Source organism: Thermobia domestica, chromosome 6 (genome assembly GCF_964235325.1).
Source record: "Thermobia domestica chromosome 6, izTheDome1.hap1.1, whole genome shotgun sequence".
Lineage (NCBI taxonomy): Eukaryota > Metazoa > Arthropoda > Insecta > Zygentoma > Lepismatidae > Thermobia > Thermobia domestica.
This window is the reverse complement of record NC_137459.1, coordinates 152,102,578-152,119,268: the sequence shown is the minus strand read 5'-3', so window position 1 is coordinate 152,119,268 and position 16,691 is coordinate 152,102,578. Positions and strand designations below refer to the sequence as shown.

General features: G+C 36.0%; 1 protein-coding gene across 5 annotated transcripts in view; it reads right to left on the bottom strand.

The window, feature by feature from the left end:
- Nucleotides 1-16,691, bottom strand: part of LOC145688271 (uncharacterized) — a 173,876-nt gene that overhangs the window by 98,083 nt on the left and 59,102 nt on the right. For all 5 annotated transcript variants that reach the window (XM_081762263.1, XM_081762266.1, XM_081762265.1 and 2 more), the window contains one exon: nucleotides 8,460-8,602. In XM_081762263.1, coding sequence (XP_081618389.1) covers nucleotides 8,460-8,480 — 21 coding nt within the window. In that variant the 5' untranslated portion in view covers nucleotides 8,481-8,602. The remainder of the gene's footprint in view (nucleotides 1-8,459; nucleotides 8,603-16,691) is intronic.

The window sequence follows — 16,691 nt, the reverse complement described above, 5'->3', positions numbered from 1 at the left end:
ATCAATCCACCCTGGTGTTGACTAGCTGAAGGTCACGCGAACAGCATCGGTTCCGATCTCTCCGCTAGCACCGAAGTACTGATTGATTCATTATTGTTGCAAGTGGGAGTCTGAGGGCAAAGGCCCCAGAAACCGAAAGGATTTTGAATGAAAACAGAGAGGCTAAATGGCTAGAAAGACAGTAAATACTTATATTTTCATCGAAGCAGAAATTCCCGTTTTTTTTTTTAAATTCCCTGACTTTTCCCTGACATTTCCCGCTGTTTGTAAATTCCCTGACTTTTCCATGTTTTCCCGGTTTTCCAGGTGGGTGGCCAACCTGTATTAGGTTTGCACATTTGAGTGTTTACAGAATTCTACTTTCCAGCAACAAATACTATGGCGAAAGTAAACTAATTCCCACTCCAAACGCAAGCAGAGATCCGCTTATTCCCGAAAATAAATAAATAAATATATAAATATTTAAAATCGTGCCTCGAAACAATATTCATAAGTGTGAAAAGAGTCAACCACTGGAAATTCGTAGTTTCACGATTCCCGCAGACGCCTTACGGTTTTTGACAATAAAGCTTGTTGCTTAACATTTATACTTCACAATAAATCATTAGCTTAACATCCCACAAACGAGGTGGTAATTACTGACTCAAATGACAAAAGAATGGAATGAATGTAACACGGGAGAAAACAGGAGAATACTGACAACGAACGAACATGAACATGTCATCTGGACATCCGAATCAAATCTAGTCCATTCGATAAACATAACACAGATATGTTCACACAAAAAAAAAAAAAAAAAAAAAAATTAGGTGCCATGGACAACGGAGTAAGTCCCTGGGGCCCATTATCTCTCTTAGTATAAAGAAAATCGTATATTTGCAGTGGAAATAATTATTGCATCAACACTGTCCATTGGAAAGACATGGTTTATAGTTTACTTTCTTCAGCATGAAATAAGATTTCCAGGTGCTATGTATTAGGGCCCATAATGTACTTGAACAGGGAAAATTGGGAGAATATCGGGAAAATTCCCTCCAGAAATCCCTCCCATCAAGTTTGGACTCCTCTGGAGTGGCCCCGGGTTAAAGCACACAATCCGAATGTATCTCGAATATATACTTATCACTTAAGTGTCTGCAGACATTCCATATTAAGGATCAAGGGTCCAATGAAATTAGCCCGACTATCCAATGCATATGCTGATGTGCAACTTGATCAGCAATTTTCGTAAACTCATAAGCAATAGTGAAATAAACCTCTTTGCGAATTAAAATACATTACAATGAAGACACACAAGATCAAATATGAGTAACCGTATTCCAAATTTTTTTCCCTTGTGTGATAAGCCACCTCCATTTAATGCAGACAATGAAACTCCTAATAAAATCGAAACTGGTGGAACGAAGAAGAAAAACAGTTGAAAATATGCGTGCGTCAAGAATAAGTTTACCATTGAATCGTTGATCCAACTGCATTTTATGGATGATTCATCAATATGATATCCTATTGTACAAACGAAAAGTAAAAGATGTGAGGAGCTCCAAAATATAAGTTTGTTACACGTCATTGGTGGAAAATACAGGTAAGTTTCTAAGTTTGAAGTTGCCACATAAAATACAAGCACTCAACCACATCTGAAATCATCTTAAAGTTTATTTCTAAAAGTTTTTAAAATCTTGATCTTAGCAACTTGAAATTCCCTGACTTTTCTTGATTTCAAAATTCCCTGACATTTCACAGCTTTCCGGTTTGTTATTACCCTGCAACAAACACAATTTTAACTCACACGGTCAATTAGTAAAATAAGATATAGTATCGCAGAAAATCAAGCAATAAGGAGAAAAGCTGAAGTATGTCTGTTTCACCTCTAAGTTAGTTATTAAGAAATAAGTAAACCTATTTCTGTACAACGTAATTATCCGACAGGAAAGTCAAATTTCGAATGATTTATCACTCGAAACGACCAAAGAAGCACTTACTGCTAACCAGTTCTGAACAAACAACCGAAAATTGTCATTGTCACAACACTAGGAACACACAAATTATTGTCTATTGATTTTGAGAAGTAAGAACTACATCTCTAGTTTAAAAATTGAGAAAAAAAAAATAAAAAATAAAGAAATAAAAAACACATTTCAAAAGGTACACATCCTGAAACATAACAACTTCTTCTACATCAGCACAAACTCGCCAACAACTTCAAAGATCTACTGGTGAAGGCAACCCAAACAGAAATAAAGAGAGTGAAAGTGTGCTATTCCAAAAAGTAACTGTTCTACGCAGAATTACTAACAGAAGCCCTTCATGCAGAATCAATACACATATACAACATATCATCCCTACATAATATACCAACATATCATGTGAAAATCTATACTACAATGTTTCAATTACATTAACTTAGCACTTTAGTTCCCTAGCTACAAAATATATGGTCGTGATACACAAAAACAAACTTTAATAAAAGAGTACCTACCATACGTATACACATGCTGGTTCTATTACAGTTAATCTGGACACAAACACCATTATTTTATCCATTGTAACATGCAAGTTTTCAATTACAATGAATTATGTCCCAAAACACATTACGTCATTCTGCTGTTCTAGTCATATTATACCAATAATAGAGCGCTATATCAAATTCTTTGCATAACATTGACAGGGAATTGCCTTTCAACCTAGCTCTATTCTAATATATCTGGTCTGCAACGAATAGTTTCGTAAAATATCACGTCAAAAATACTCAAACCAAAATAACGTAAAGCAACGATTTCAAATTTTTACCGCTTTCGAAACGTAGAAAGATAATTAAATTGTTACGAGACTGGATAATCTATTTCCTGTTAGTGCTAAAAGTGCTAGCGGGATTTCATTCGACTACAGTAGAAAAAAGCTAACCCCAGAAAAAAATCATAAGCTGAAATTTTGGACTAAAGGTGTAATTTATTTCATCGGCCTATTACATACACAAGATGCCGTGTCTTCATGAAATCAAGAAATTAAAATTCTAGTTTTACGTCCCCTAGTTATGCCCTTCAGCTAAGAGAGACTGATAGTTAATGAAAGTGAACGGTTATAAAGGAATAATGGAACCGGGAAAATCCATAGAAAACCCACGAACGATGTTGTCCAGCCAAAAGTCGGGGGTCAGAGATCAAACCACAAATGTGATTTCGTATCTCTGTCCCCTATGCACTATCCCAGAAGACGACTGCCACCACAGATGAAAAATCAGAAACTATAAACTATTCTTTAAATCAGAAGAAGCAGGCTTACAGGAATAGGTATGCATATGTTTTCTCAACATGTCTTTAAGAACGAGTCATCCTCAACATGTCTTTAGGATTCTTATGTTGGTGCTGTCAAGTGCCCACAGCTGGGAACATGTGTTTAGCCTCAAGTCAAAATTAGCACGTAATGTTACTGTTGGCACAGTAACTCCCACGTCTTCTCAGAGATATTCTGGTATTCATATAGGGCACCTGTTAAGTTTGTGGTGATAGCTTCGTAGAATAGTGTGTATATGTTAAAGTATATCTCAAAAGAAATCCATAGGGCGGTTATTATTCAGCTTCAGTATGCTTCAAAGAATTAGAGACAAATAACCGGAAAGTTTGTGTATTATTAGGATCAGTGAATAAAAACGTGTAACTCCGTAGGAAACTAAGTTGATTTTACCGGGAATACGCAAATTTGGTATTTAAAAAAATCCAGAAGAGAAAATACCCTCTTAATAAACAGTATAAATCGTACAACAAAGGCAGAAACGACTTACAAAAAGAACTTAATTTTTCTGATCTCAACAGTGCGACTGTTTCAAAAATTGAATTAAAACAACGAAATCCTAATTATAAATAAAACTACATGAGCTGACATAAATTATTGAGCACTTCCTGTAGGGCTACAATGATTAAATTTGACGTGATTGTAGCTTTTCGGGACAAACCCACACGAAAACTGCCAAAAGTGAATATTTTTAATTTTTAGGGGGACAGCGTTACCAACTTCTATAGCGCAAAATTCTCAGCTTTTACAAAATTCCGAATATCTCGGTAAGTACTTGACTCATCGACTTCAAATAAACGTGAGAATGCTTCTTATGACATACCAAATTGTCCTATAAATTTTAAACCGTAATGTACTTATGGCCTTTTTCGAGTTATTGCACCATATTCAAACTCGACTTTTGTCTTTTCTGTTATGTCAACACTTTTTAACGGACCCATCTAAACTTGGTATCAATTTAAACCGTTCTGGCCAATATTTAAATTACTGTGCAAAACTAGTGTGTACCTCACTCCTTGTGTGTGCAAAAGGCGTTTGAATGTGACACACATTTAACGTTATTTCTCGAGAAGTTTGCAACACTGACCTGCGGGTGGCATACCTTTCGTCTTCCTTTTTAGTGTTGAATTCAATTATGAAATACAATTTAGGTCGTTCCACTTCAAAAAATCATAACTTTATATTGGGTTTGCAACACTGTTCATCCGGTGATGTCAAATAATACGTCTACTACCAATGTGCCCCTTTGTATAGTTGCTTCGTGCAGAGTTTCGCTTCTCTCTCTCTTTTGGTTTCTTCGTCATCAAGGTTTGACATTATAAATGACGCACCCGGTATATATATATATATATATATATATATATATATATACAGATGGTGATCAGAAAAATGGAAACACCTTAACGAAATTGCAACTTACCAGATTAATAGGGTGTCGGGCCACCTTTCGCCTTCAGAACAGCCTTGATGCGACGTGGGATGGAGGCATAGAGGTCGTAAATGGTAGCAAGTGGAATTTTACACCATTCCTCGTGCAGGGCATCGGCCAGTTCTGTGAGAGAGGATGGAGGTGGAAATCGTCGCCGGAGTCGTGTTTCCAAGACGGACCACAGATGTTCAATTATGTTGAGATCTGGGGAATGGGCGGGCCAGGGCAGGTGTTGAACTTCATCCCGATGTTCCTCAAACCACGCTGCAACAACGCCAGCTGTGTGAATGGGTGCGTTATCCTCCTGGAAGATGGCGTCATTGTCCGGGAACAACATCCGGATCATAGGATGCAAGTGGTCTCCTAAAATTGCGACATAATCGTTGGCAGTGATTCGTCCGCTAAGTGTGACCACAGGACCCAATGAAAACCATGATATGGCGGCCACAGCATCACCGAGCCGCCGCCATGTTTCACAGTTGGGCGGAGACACTGCAGATCATAAGCTTCTTTGGGCGTTCTCCACACATAAACACGGCCCGTGGTTGGGAATAGGGTGAAGGATGACTCATCCGACCATATCACACGTTTCCAGTCTTCAACGGTCCAAGTTGCATGGTCGCGGCACCATTTGCGGCGTGCGAAAGCGTTATGGTCCCTGATGAGCGGTTTGGCCCGTGCAACACGACCCCGTAAGTTCATGTCATGTAATTCGCGGCGGACTGTGATTGTCCAAACAGGGTGGGGGAGGTGCTGATTGAGTTCCTCCGTCACTTTCTCCGCAGTGGCACACGACGGTTCTGCGTGACAATGAGCTTTAATACCCGGCGTGACCTGTCACTCACGATTTTCTTCCGCCCACTGTTCCGCTTCCCCGATGTGGTTTTCCCGTGTGTTGTGTAGGCCGTCATCACCTTCGACACTGTCCCACGCGACACACCTAACACAGTAGCCACTGCCGTCACACTCACTCCACATAACCGCGCACCAACAATTTGTCCTCTTTGAAAATCTGAGAGGTCTCCCATTTTACACTATCTTCGTCTGCTGCAGCCACTGGACACTGCTGTTCCACTGCGCCTGACGTAGTATGGAGACCGACCTAACACACCACCACGACACCATCGCCAACCCATACATCTGACGTGTTGCCAACTACACGTGTTTCCATTTTTCTGATCACCATCTGTATATATATATATATATATATATATATATATATATATATATATATATGAACGAAAATGACCAATATTGGTGTCGAATCCATGGTTTTCGGGGTCGCGGAAATGATCAATGATCTTTCCGATGCTGCTTAAATCGATGGCATTAAAAACGAAAGCAGCATATTTCACGGGTACTGAACACATGAGATGCGGAGTTGTGCACTTAAATTTTCATTTCAACCCGGCGAAGCGGGTAATATATGCTAGTTATATAAAGGCAAGAGTAGAAGTGGATGACTCATTACCCAGCCCATACTACTAGAGGTGTTAACGTGAAATTTGAAGCGAAGGTAAACGATAAGGAAATATTTTTCGACCGTGTGTTGCATGTAAAAATAACTGAACACGACCGATATTGTTGTCAAATCCATAATTTTTCGGGTTGCTGAAATGATTAGTGACACTCTATTGCCATTTAAGTCCAAGTTTAGCCCCATCTAAATTGAAAAAAGGATGAAAAGTAAAATGTCCAAAATGATTAGTGTCGAAGTTGAAATAACCTATGGAAAACAGAACAAATCTCAAGACTATCTCAAGCTTTTTTTAATGTCATTTTGATTAAAGAGCTTATTCTTAATAGGCTGGATGTTTCAAAATTTATGACGAAAGTAGAGTATCTTACAGTTTTTTTTTCATTATACTTTCATTGAAATAGGTATCTCAAAGGAGAAAGAAATTAATATAATATTTTCCATAAACCTATTCTTTCCATGCAAAGAACGGACACTTTAGCTGGTTATATATATACCAATTATTAAACCTTGAAAAAATTCCGGAGAGAGAAAAGAGAAAGGTAGCTGTGAAGCGTCCAGACGGAAGCTATCTTGGAATGCATTTACACAATTGGATTCAGAAGTACGATCGTAGGAATGAATTTGATAGAGCGTGCCAAGATCCAAAACTTACAGAGTAACTACCAATATGTATCATTAGAAGATACAAGTTCCACAAAAATTGGGGCCAAAATTAGCAACTGACCTAGTTCGCAAATATCAGTTTCATCGTATAAAAATATTTCCTTACGTGCATAACAATGATTTTGAGAAGTACTGTTATTTGTCAGATTAATTTTAATAGGGTGTATAATTCACTTGTAGTTCTGTTAAGTGAGTTTAGTTTTTGACAAATGTGTTTTGGGACCAAATTAGATTAAATTAAGATCGTACACATGTCTTAAGTAGCGCAAAAAAGAAAAATTACATTCTAACTTTTAAAATTTAATATTCGCAGCGAAGAAATAAATTACAGCAGGATGACAAAAATCAATTTATCAACTTTCGTTTATAAACTGAACAACTGATAAACCCAAACTTTCCTTTTTAGTCTAAAAATTCGTCAAAATTGTGTGCATATAAATCTACTAGATGGAGAAAAACAACTTTTCACCTCGCGCTCTAAAGTGATGCAAAAGGCATGAGAAACAGCGCTTGGAGATGGGAAGCGAGATTGTGGTATAGATGTACACTCATGTCCAAAATTATTGTCGCATATCTATAAATATATTGTTGTAGGAATATAATTTGATACCGAATTCGCCCTGTATTTCTTATAATGTTAATATGTGTATAATCGACAAAGACATGTATATGGCAAATTTCATGTCAAAAGAGCACTAAATAAGAACAATAAAACGATAAAAACTTTCTTGTCCATTTAGCAACATTTTGTTTTACTCATTCTAATTTTCGTATTTATAATTCTTTTCATATGAAATTTACCACAATTATACCTTTCCCGATTATACACATAGTGTCAGTATTAAAAGTACCCTGCAAAATCATTATCAAATTATATTCTTACAAGAAGACAGTTATAGACATGCAACAATCATTTTGGACATGAGTGTACATTTCTATTTGTGCCATTTACACACAAAAATATTCTGGACTGACACACAGCATATAACAGTAATAGTTAAAAAGTGACTGACGAACGATGGCGTGGGCACTAAACTTTTTTATTTAATTCTTACTTCTTAATTCTTTATAATGGATTAAAAATTCATATTTCCAACTTTTTTTTCAGTTGCTATGTTTTGTTACAACTTTCTTCATTCTCCAAATAAAAAGGAAATGTCAATAGAAAATCAGTACCAGAAATCTACAATATGTTTATACGTGGATGGTTAGTTTTAAAATCGCCAGCCAAAGTGCATATAAACACCGAAACGTAGTAAGCAACTTAATTACAAGTTTAAAATAGGGACAACATAATACTTTGCATGTCGTCAACAGCGGTACTCCAATTGGCTTATTCATTAAATGACAGTGTGTATAGGGGGTATGAAATTTTATTGTCGACTGTGCAGTTAGTTCAACAAGTGCAATCTAAAATTGTTTTCTAATATTCAACCTAAGAGTATCGATTAAAGAACATGGCTGTGCTCAAAAGCTAACATAAAATTGTCCTCAGCTCGATCCCACCGTATTTCAAAGATGACAAAACATACTGGGCATGCACTTTCTGCAGTGGCCGTACTTAAAAAACAAGAAAAAGATAACGTAAATATAGCTCACCACTATGAGCGACTGGAACATTGTAGACTGAAGACAAATCTATTGGCACATCAAGAACAGAGAAAAGCTGAACCCACTATTCGGTGACGCGTTCTTTTCCTCTTGGCTTCCAATGCTGAACACGTTGAACTGACTAGCAATCTCTATCAAAGAATTCAGAAAATAATATAATCAGTGAAACAGCATCTTTCATGCAAACAAGTGACAAACTTTATTTCAAACATAAACTCATTTAATCTGTCAAATATCAATGATTTGGGTGCATCTGCAAGAATAAAAATGTCGCTGTACTTCGGAATATTACTGAGCTGAAACGAATTTTCACAAGTAAAACTACACCATACGTTATAACGAAATAAAATGAAGCTCATTTACCTTATAATACACCGTTATTTTGTTTATTCCGATATTTAAACCTATACTGACAGTCCTGAAGTTGGCTTCTGGGAATTAGCATTCCTTTTACGAGGGTAAAGTCCGAAAAATGCTAATTTAACCTGAATATATATAGAAAATAAAGCATTTTGATAAATAAACTGATAAATTAACACAAACCACAGTATTAACTTTGTGCTGCACATTCTCCACAAATGTTAATTCTGTTATGTGCATGAATTTATCAGTTTATTTATTTATTTCTATATATTCAAGTTAAATTAGCATTCTTCTGGCCTACCAATTACAAGAAAAAATAAGATACGTGCTCATCAGCTTTCCTCCAATAATAATAATAATAATAATAATAATAATAATAATAATAATAATAATAATAATAATAATAATAATAAATAATGAGAAGAAGGATTCCAGAGGAAGACTTCAGAGACAGAGTGAAATACCGGAATCAACAAAATAACGCACGGTAAGATAAACAACCCTTATTTTATTGTTGTAACATATTCTATACGTAAAATAATGAGAATTAACATATACATAATATATATTTGAAGACAATCCAAACATGTGTGAGTTTCATTTTATGTTTACGCCACACACAGCAGATTTACAAGTTCATCTATCAAGCTAGCACTTTTTGTCCTCGTACAATCATCAGGAAAACTGTACGTACAGTCATGGCCAAAATGATTGTCGCATATCTCTTGTTGTGGGAATATAATTTGATAATGATTTTGCTGGGTACTTTTAATACTGTTACTATGTGTATAATCGGGGAATGTATATTTGTGGTAAATTTCATAAGAAAAGAATTATAAATACGAAAATTAGAATGAGTAAATCAAAATTTTGCTAAATGGACCATAAAATATTTTTTTTCGTTATGTTGTTCTTATTTGCCCATTATAAACATAGTAACATTATAAAAAATACCTTGCGAAATAGTTATCAAATTATATTCCTACAACAAACTTTTTATAGGCATGCGACAATTATTTTGGACATGAGTGTACTATTCACATACCAGATTATAACAAACGATTTCAGAGGGCTTTCTGATTTTTTCGAAATGAATATTAGAATCAAAATGTAACACGGAGGTTCTTCTCCGCAAAAGATAAAGTTTCTATTACTTACATAATTACACAAACTCACAGCGATGCTTACCGTATTTTACGCACCATAAGACGCACTTTTTTCTTCGAAAAATTTCCTTCAAAATTCAGGTGCGTCTTATACTCGAAATTAATATAAAAAAGTCCAATGTTTGATTTAAAATTCCCGCCAGTCTTAAAAATATATATTCGATGCCGCTGGAAACCTAACTCTATCTGGCAACACTGGATTCAACTGGCAGCAGCAGTGCACAGATGCGACAAACATGACTTGCGAGGATCACAAGTCTGCTAACACTTGCTAATAAAAATGGTAATAATGTTACTTTTTTTTTTTTTTTTTTTTTAATGCTTAAAAATTAAGGTGCGTCTTATAGTTCGTAAAATAAGGTATATTTTATCCTCCGTGAACAAGGCTTCAGAGGAGAGCCGAAAAGCTTGAGAGAGCAAGAATTATATAGTACTGAGAATTTGAAGCAAGTTGGAATTTTAAACTTCCAGTTAATATGAGGAGGCCTTAACTGAGTATGAATATTATTTTATCCATCAGTAAACACAATCTGGGATTTATAAAGTAAAATGTGAATGTAACACAAAAACTAAAATTAAAGAACACAGGGATTGTAAATAAGAAAACGCAGGCATTTCAGATAAAGGCACGAAAACAAAAGTGAAAAGAGAGCAAAGTTGTTGAAAGCAGATTGTTTTCCGTCTAGAATAGTGAAGTTTTTCCAAATCGCGTCAGCCGTTTGGGCTCTATATTGGTATGGCGGGTGTCCTAAGTTAAATGAAACAGTAACGTTTTCAGTTCAGCAGGCTGTTCGAACGGAACGTGCAAGTAGTTGTGTGAGGAAGCCTAGAACATCTCGAATCCCCTTTGCAGGAATGCTATATTTTCGGTACAGTAAGGGTCCAAAACAAGGGCCTGCTGAGCTGGCAACCTTGCTTTTTAAGATAGGGCGCCTTACCAGTGCGGAGCTCAAACTATTGGTGCGACTGGAAAAATTCCACCATTTTAGACTGAACCCGTCTATTGCCAACAACTTTCCTCTCTTTCAATTTTTACGTATTTTTACTCATAACAGAGTTGACCTATGGTCCCGAACTTTTGATACACGCGGCATATAACATAAATTAGTATCGCAGACTGAAAGGAACACATTTAAATCAATCTCTATGTGTATTAAAAGATACAAATCTCATTATAGTCAGATGAAATTTTGCACAGAGATTGCGATACACATTTATCAGCTTTCCTAGGTAACAAAAACGAAAGTTAATTTTAAAATTAATTTCAAAAATTATAGCCTTACAGCTGTCATTTTTTTAACACTAAAAAGACACGTATACAATTTGATGTCTATGTCATATTATTTAGTTTCATGATATGCTGACACAAAATGTAGAGCTAGCACGAATAATCTCTCGGATTTCATTCGTACGTTGTGTTGAAAGTATAAGATGCAGAAGAATAAAACATACTGCATGAAAAGAAAATCTCACGAAGTTTCTGCTACAGGTGTTCGATATGCCCTTCTTTCGTCACGTGGCATACTGTAATTTCAACTACAGCCACGCTCTTCGGAGCATATCCTGGTCAACTCTACCCACAGCACTTCGATCTGATTCTTCAAGTCATCATGATTAGCTAGCAAGGGTGGTTTCCACAACACTTTCCACACTGTCCGCTGTATTATACCAGGCTTTCTGTCAGCCATTACAGTCGATTTGCTGAGAGATCGCACATAAGCTTCTTTTACGCGCTCAAAGGTTTCGTTGAAAGCAAATGGGCGTCCCGTGAATTTTTTCATACAGACATCTAGTTGTTGTGAATATGAGATACCAATTACATATTGTCATTCCATTTGGTACTTCCTTATGAAGTCGTGTACGGAAGTGTCTTTGGATAGTGATTTGATTATTGATCTTGTATGGAAGACGCAATATGAACACCTTCTTGTTGGCGCCATTTCTCACAAGCACCAACCTGCTGTTCTAACGTCAATAAGAATATCTGAAACGAAACTTGGAGAGTTTTCCATTTCATGCTATGGTTTAGTAATAAAGTATATATAGAGAGATAAAGTATATATAGAGAGAGATAAAGTATATATAGAGAGATACGGCATCCCAAACAAAACCCAGATTTGTGGGGGGGAGGGGGTTGATTGAAAATGATACAAGACCAGTTGTTCTTCGACAAGATTGCAGATCGCAAAAGTTTTCAAAACTTTCTTCAACTACGAAGGACCATTGGTAGTTAACTACGTGCCAGGTCAGACCATGAACTGGATGACATTCAGAGAGAGAAATCTCGAGGATAATGCTTTTGCATGTCAAGGCATTTGCTCACAAACATGTTCAATTATGCAGGAATTGAATGATGAAACAATTCTGACTCTTGAACATCCATCTTATAGTTTTGACCTTCAAGCTGTTTCCTCAATGAAATATGTCATTGCTAGGAAGCTGTTCCTGAGGTTGCAAACTTAGGGTTACTATATGACAGAACTTAAAAAAGAAAACGTTTTCTGATTTCATAAAAAAAAAAGATTTATATTACTCGATTTTTTAGTTACTTTGGATTGGACTATAAAGTCCCTTTCAGGAGCGATGCTATGTAAGATGTGGACCTACAGCTTATTTTGGAGTCCGAGCAACATGAGCTCCCATCGGAAATCGAACCCTGGTTATATTCGACGATCTCTTAATGGCATAGCGAAAACTATAATTTACACACCTAAGCTTTAATAGAGATAACAAAAGTATTAAGTTTCTATCCTTCGTGTTTCCAGTTGGATATATTGTATTTCCTTTGAAATTGAAGCATTTGTTGGTACACTCATGTCCAAAATTATTATCACATGTCTATAAATATCTTGTAGGAATATAATTTGATAAAGAATTCGTACGGTATTTCTTGTAATGTGAGTATGTGTATAATCGGCAAAGTCATGTATGTGGCAAATTTCATGTCAAAAGAGCAGTAAATAAGAATAAAACGAAAATAAAACTTTCTTGTTTATTTAGCAACATTTTGTTATACTCATTCTAATTTTCGTATTTATAATTCTTTTCTTATGAAATTTACCACAAATATACATTTCCTGATTATACCCATAGTATCAGTATTAAAAGTACCCTGCAAAATTATCAAATTATATTCTTACAAGAAGACAGTTACAGATATGCGACAATCATTTTGGACATGAGTGTACCTCAGAAAAGATGACATTTCCCCATTTTCCTTACAATATCCCAGCCAGAAACAAGCGGTGCCTTTGATAAGTAGTTACAGCACGTCTAAAGGTATGTGGAGTATGATCAAAAGTACTTTGAGGGATTGTGAAGTTAAATACTCGAGTAGTTATTATGGGGATTTTGAAAGTCAACTTGGAAAACTTTCAGAATGTCTCTTGTAAACCATTTACTTATCTTTTGTCTGCATCAAATTTAATCACTAACATCTCAATTGTGTGCAGTCAAATGGTCAGCGTGGCTTTCTTTGGTACATGTAATTCCGCTAACAGTAGAATTTTTCTATGATGACCTAGCATCGAGAGCAAATTAAGGATTTACTCGCATTACAAGATAGTGAATTACAGTCTAGAATAACGACGTGATCACAAATCTCCCCCCAACAAGCAAATATAACCAACCTTACTCATGTTGGTTGTAACACCAGTAAGATTTTTCTATATTAAACTAACTGTGAAGAGTTTAAACGCAATATTTGAGTTCATTTATATTAAGACGGTAATTTGTGTTAAAATAATAATACATAACTGACCATAATGTATTTCCATTAAACACCCAATCTAATAAATTTAGATGATTTTGCTCCATGCGCAAGTTTCCCATAGGGAAGCTTATTGATGACCAATGTCGAATACTGCTATTTTCTAGAAAACTGCTCAAACGATTTCGTTCATATTTCGTAACATATTACTGTTATTTCTCTCGACATGTCCAGAAACGTTTACGAATGAGTTTCTGAATTGGATTGAATTAGAGCTTAGTGTCCCGTTCAACAGTAAAGTTATATAAGATGTGGACCTAAAGCTTACTGTGTGATGCGAACCACATGAGATCCCACCGGGAATCGAACTCGAGTCTCCCACGCCAAAGGCACGTACGCTATCCACATAGCCACGAGGGAACTCTACGGATGAGTTTGCAGTTTTCTCAATAATGGTTTTAACGATTTACTTTATATTTAATACTTCAACATACCTTTCAAAATGCTACAATATGTTGTTATTCATCTTCAAAAAAAAAAAAAAAAAAAATCCAAAACGACAGAGTATTTTTTAAACATTTTAACCCCTTTGAACCCGTTGTTCCAAAACTGGAACATTTTTAAATTTATTTTTATTCTTCATATTTCGTGAATAAAGGTAATTTTTGTATGGACCTTTTCATTTGGTACCAATGGTTTAGCAGATTATGTGTTTTTGTCTTGAATTGGCGCGAACGATGTGCTGTCTATGGGTCGTATGCATAGTTATTCTGCGGGCTACTTAGGGACTACGTAAGGGACACGTGATATTTTGCGTTGCAAAGTTCTCCCGCAGGGTCAAACAAGCCCGCAACCTCCCCGTAAGTCAAAGGGATGGCTAGAGGTGCTTCAACGCACCCTTTGCTAGCCCGTAGCAGTTTCTGTTGTTGTATAAAATGCATATGCTCCGTGCTGACAAAATATTTGAGTATGTTAATTAGTTTACCGAATTCGTTGAGCTGATTAAGCGATAATGAATGACATATTTTGATGGCAACCAATTTAAAAAAATACCAATTCCTGAAAGAGTATTGCAGAATATTTTGCTTCCGCTAGTACAAATATTGAATACAAAATCAAACAGCGGACTAACAACTTCTACCTGAAATAAAATAAGCGAGTGATACTTGGTGTTACAATATTAGTACTAAATTTTAGATTAGATTGTGGATAAGCTTAAGAATTGATTTCAGGGGACCAATGATGATTTCTGGGATCAGCCGAGGGAGATTTTTCTCCCCGATAATCGTAACATTCCCTCGGGACCACATAACCTATTGTGCTTAATGTGGATTCCCAGTATTTTCGTAAGTAATACATGTCATCCCCAGTATATTGAAATTCGCCACCACCAGAAAAAAAAAAAAAAAAAAAAAAAAAACCTTCTGGAATCAACACTGATGGGGAAAATTGATTCAACAGTTATACATATTTCAACATGAAAATGTTATTCTAATGTCTTTTACATCCTTTTCCATGTTTGTGTTTGCCTACATTTTCCAGTTAGGATAAGTTAAGTTGATGAGCGCTACCATCCATTTTTTCCACTTATGATCTAATGTCTTCTGTATTCTTGGTTTCTTACCTGTCCACCAGCTGCGTACACATTTATAATATGCTTGCAAACTTATATGTTGTTAATAAATAAATGCGAAAACCATGCACGAATGTATGCTAAGTGCCCAACACAAGCTAAGTTTGCATTTTTCCGATTCCAAGTTGGGCTCAATTTGATTTTGTCCGCGGAAGCAGGCACTTAGCGATGGTGGTGTGTGCATAAGGAAAGACAAGTGTGGAAAATATCAACCTGCTGTTTTGCGCTGTAGTTGCTCAAAGTACGCATCGGTTCACATGTACATGTGATTATGGAAATAGTGTTAAGAAGTATGGTTCATAATTATGCAATTATAATGCAAAACTAGGTTCTAGTGACCACCTACTACAGAGTGGTGCATATTTTTTGTACTAATTTGAGTATTATTCGAGCAGACAGTTCTACCAAATTTTGACACATTTCTTACATTTTCAGGTTAGGTTAGAGCTTTGTATTATTTCTTTTAGCAGAGCATGCACTAAATGAAGAGCTTCATTACTACTTGCAGATTGACCTCAGAGGGCTCAGTATAAATAGTGTGGATGTATGGTATAAAAACTACAGTACTTAAGACACGAATCAACTTGTGCTATGTGGTCAAAAGCACGAACGCTGTCTAACTGAGTTAGGGTAAGAGCGCATCAAGGGGGTCCGAGTGATAACGAGCGGGTGCGTCCATAGGGAGCAGGCGCGTCAGCGATGGGGGTATACGAGGACAGTGGAAGAGCACACTTACACATACAATACTTTCATTATTAGTTAAAATTCATTTCAATATGCTGTCATTGATGGTAATTACTTACATTCCCACTCTCATTCCTTCACGAAAAATGCAGGGCTTCACATCGTATTTCACCTATAAATTTTCTATTTCGTAGAACCGTCTGCTCGAGTGAACTCCTAATTCGCTTACATGTATAACCACCATCGCAAATTCGCCAGTTCCCTACGGACGCACCTCGACTATAACCCTCCAGCTTCATCTTGGCATACCCCGTAATAGATGCAAAATAATATTAATAATAATAAAAATGATTGTAATGTGAAGTTTGCAAAGTTTGGTGCGTGGTTTTGAGACGTGTGGCTTTCACTATACTAGCTAAGTATGAATGTGTCTTATACAATTGTACGCAGTTGGTTAATAACACTCTAGGAATAAGTAGATAAAAAGTTTTACGTCATTTGCATGGAATTTTCCACCAAAATACTGTATTTATATTCAAAACTTTTATGCCCTCCTAAGGTTAACCTTTACTGGAAAATTGTTTAGAAAATACATTATCGAAAATACTATGGGCTGATTTGTGAAAAAAAGCACAATGTATATGTAATTTATTTCTAGTGAGATC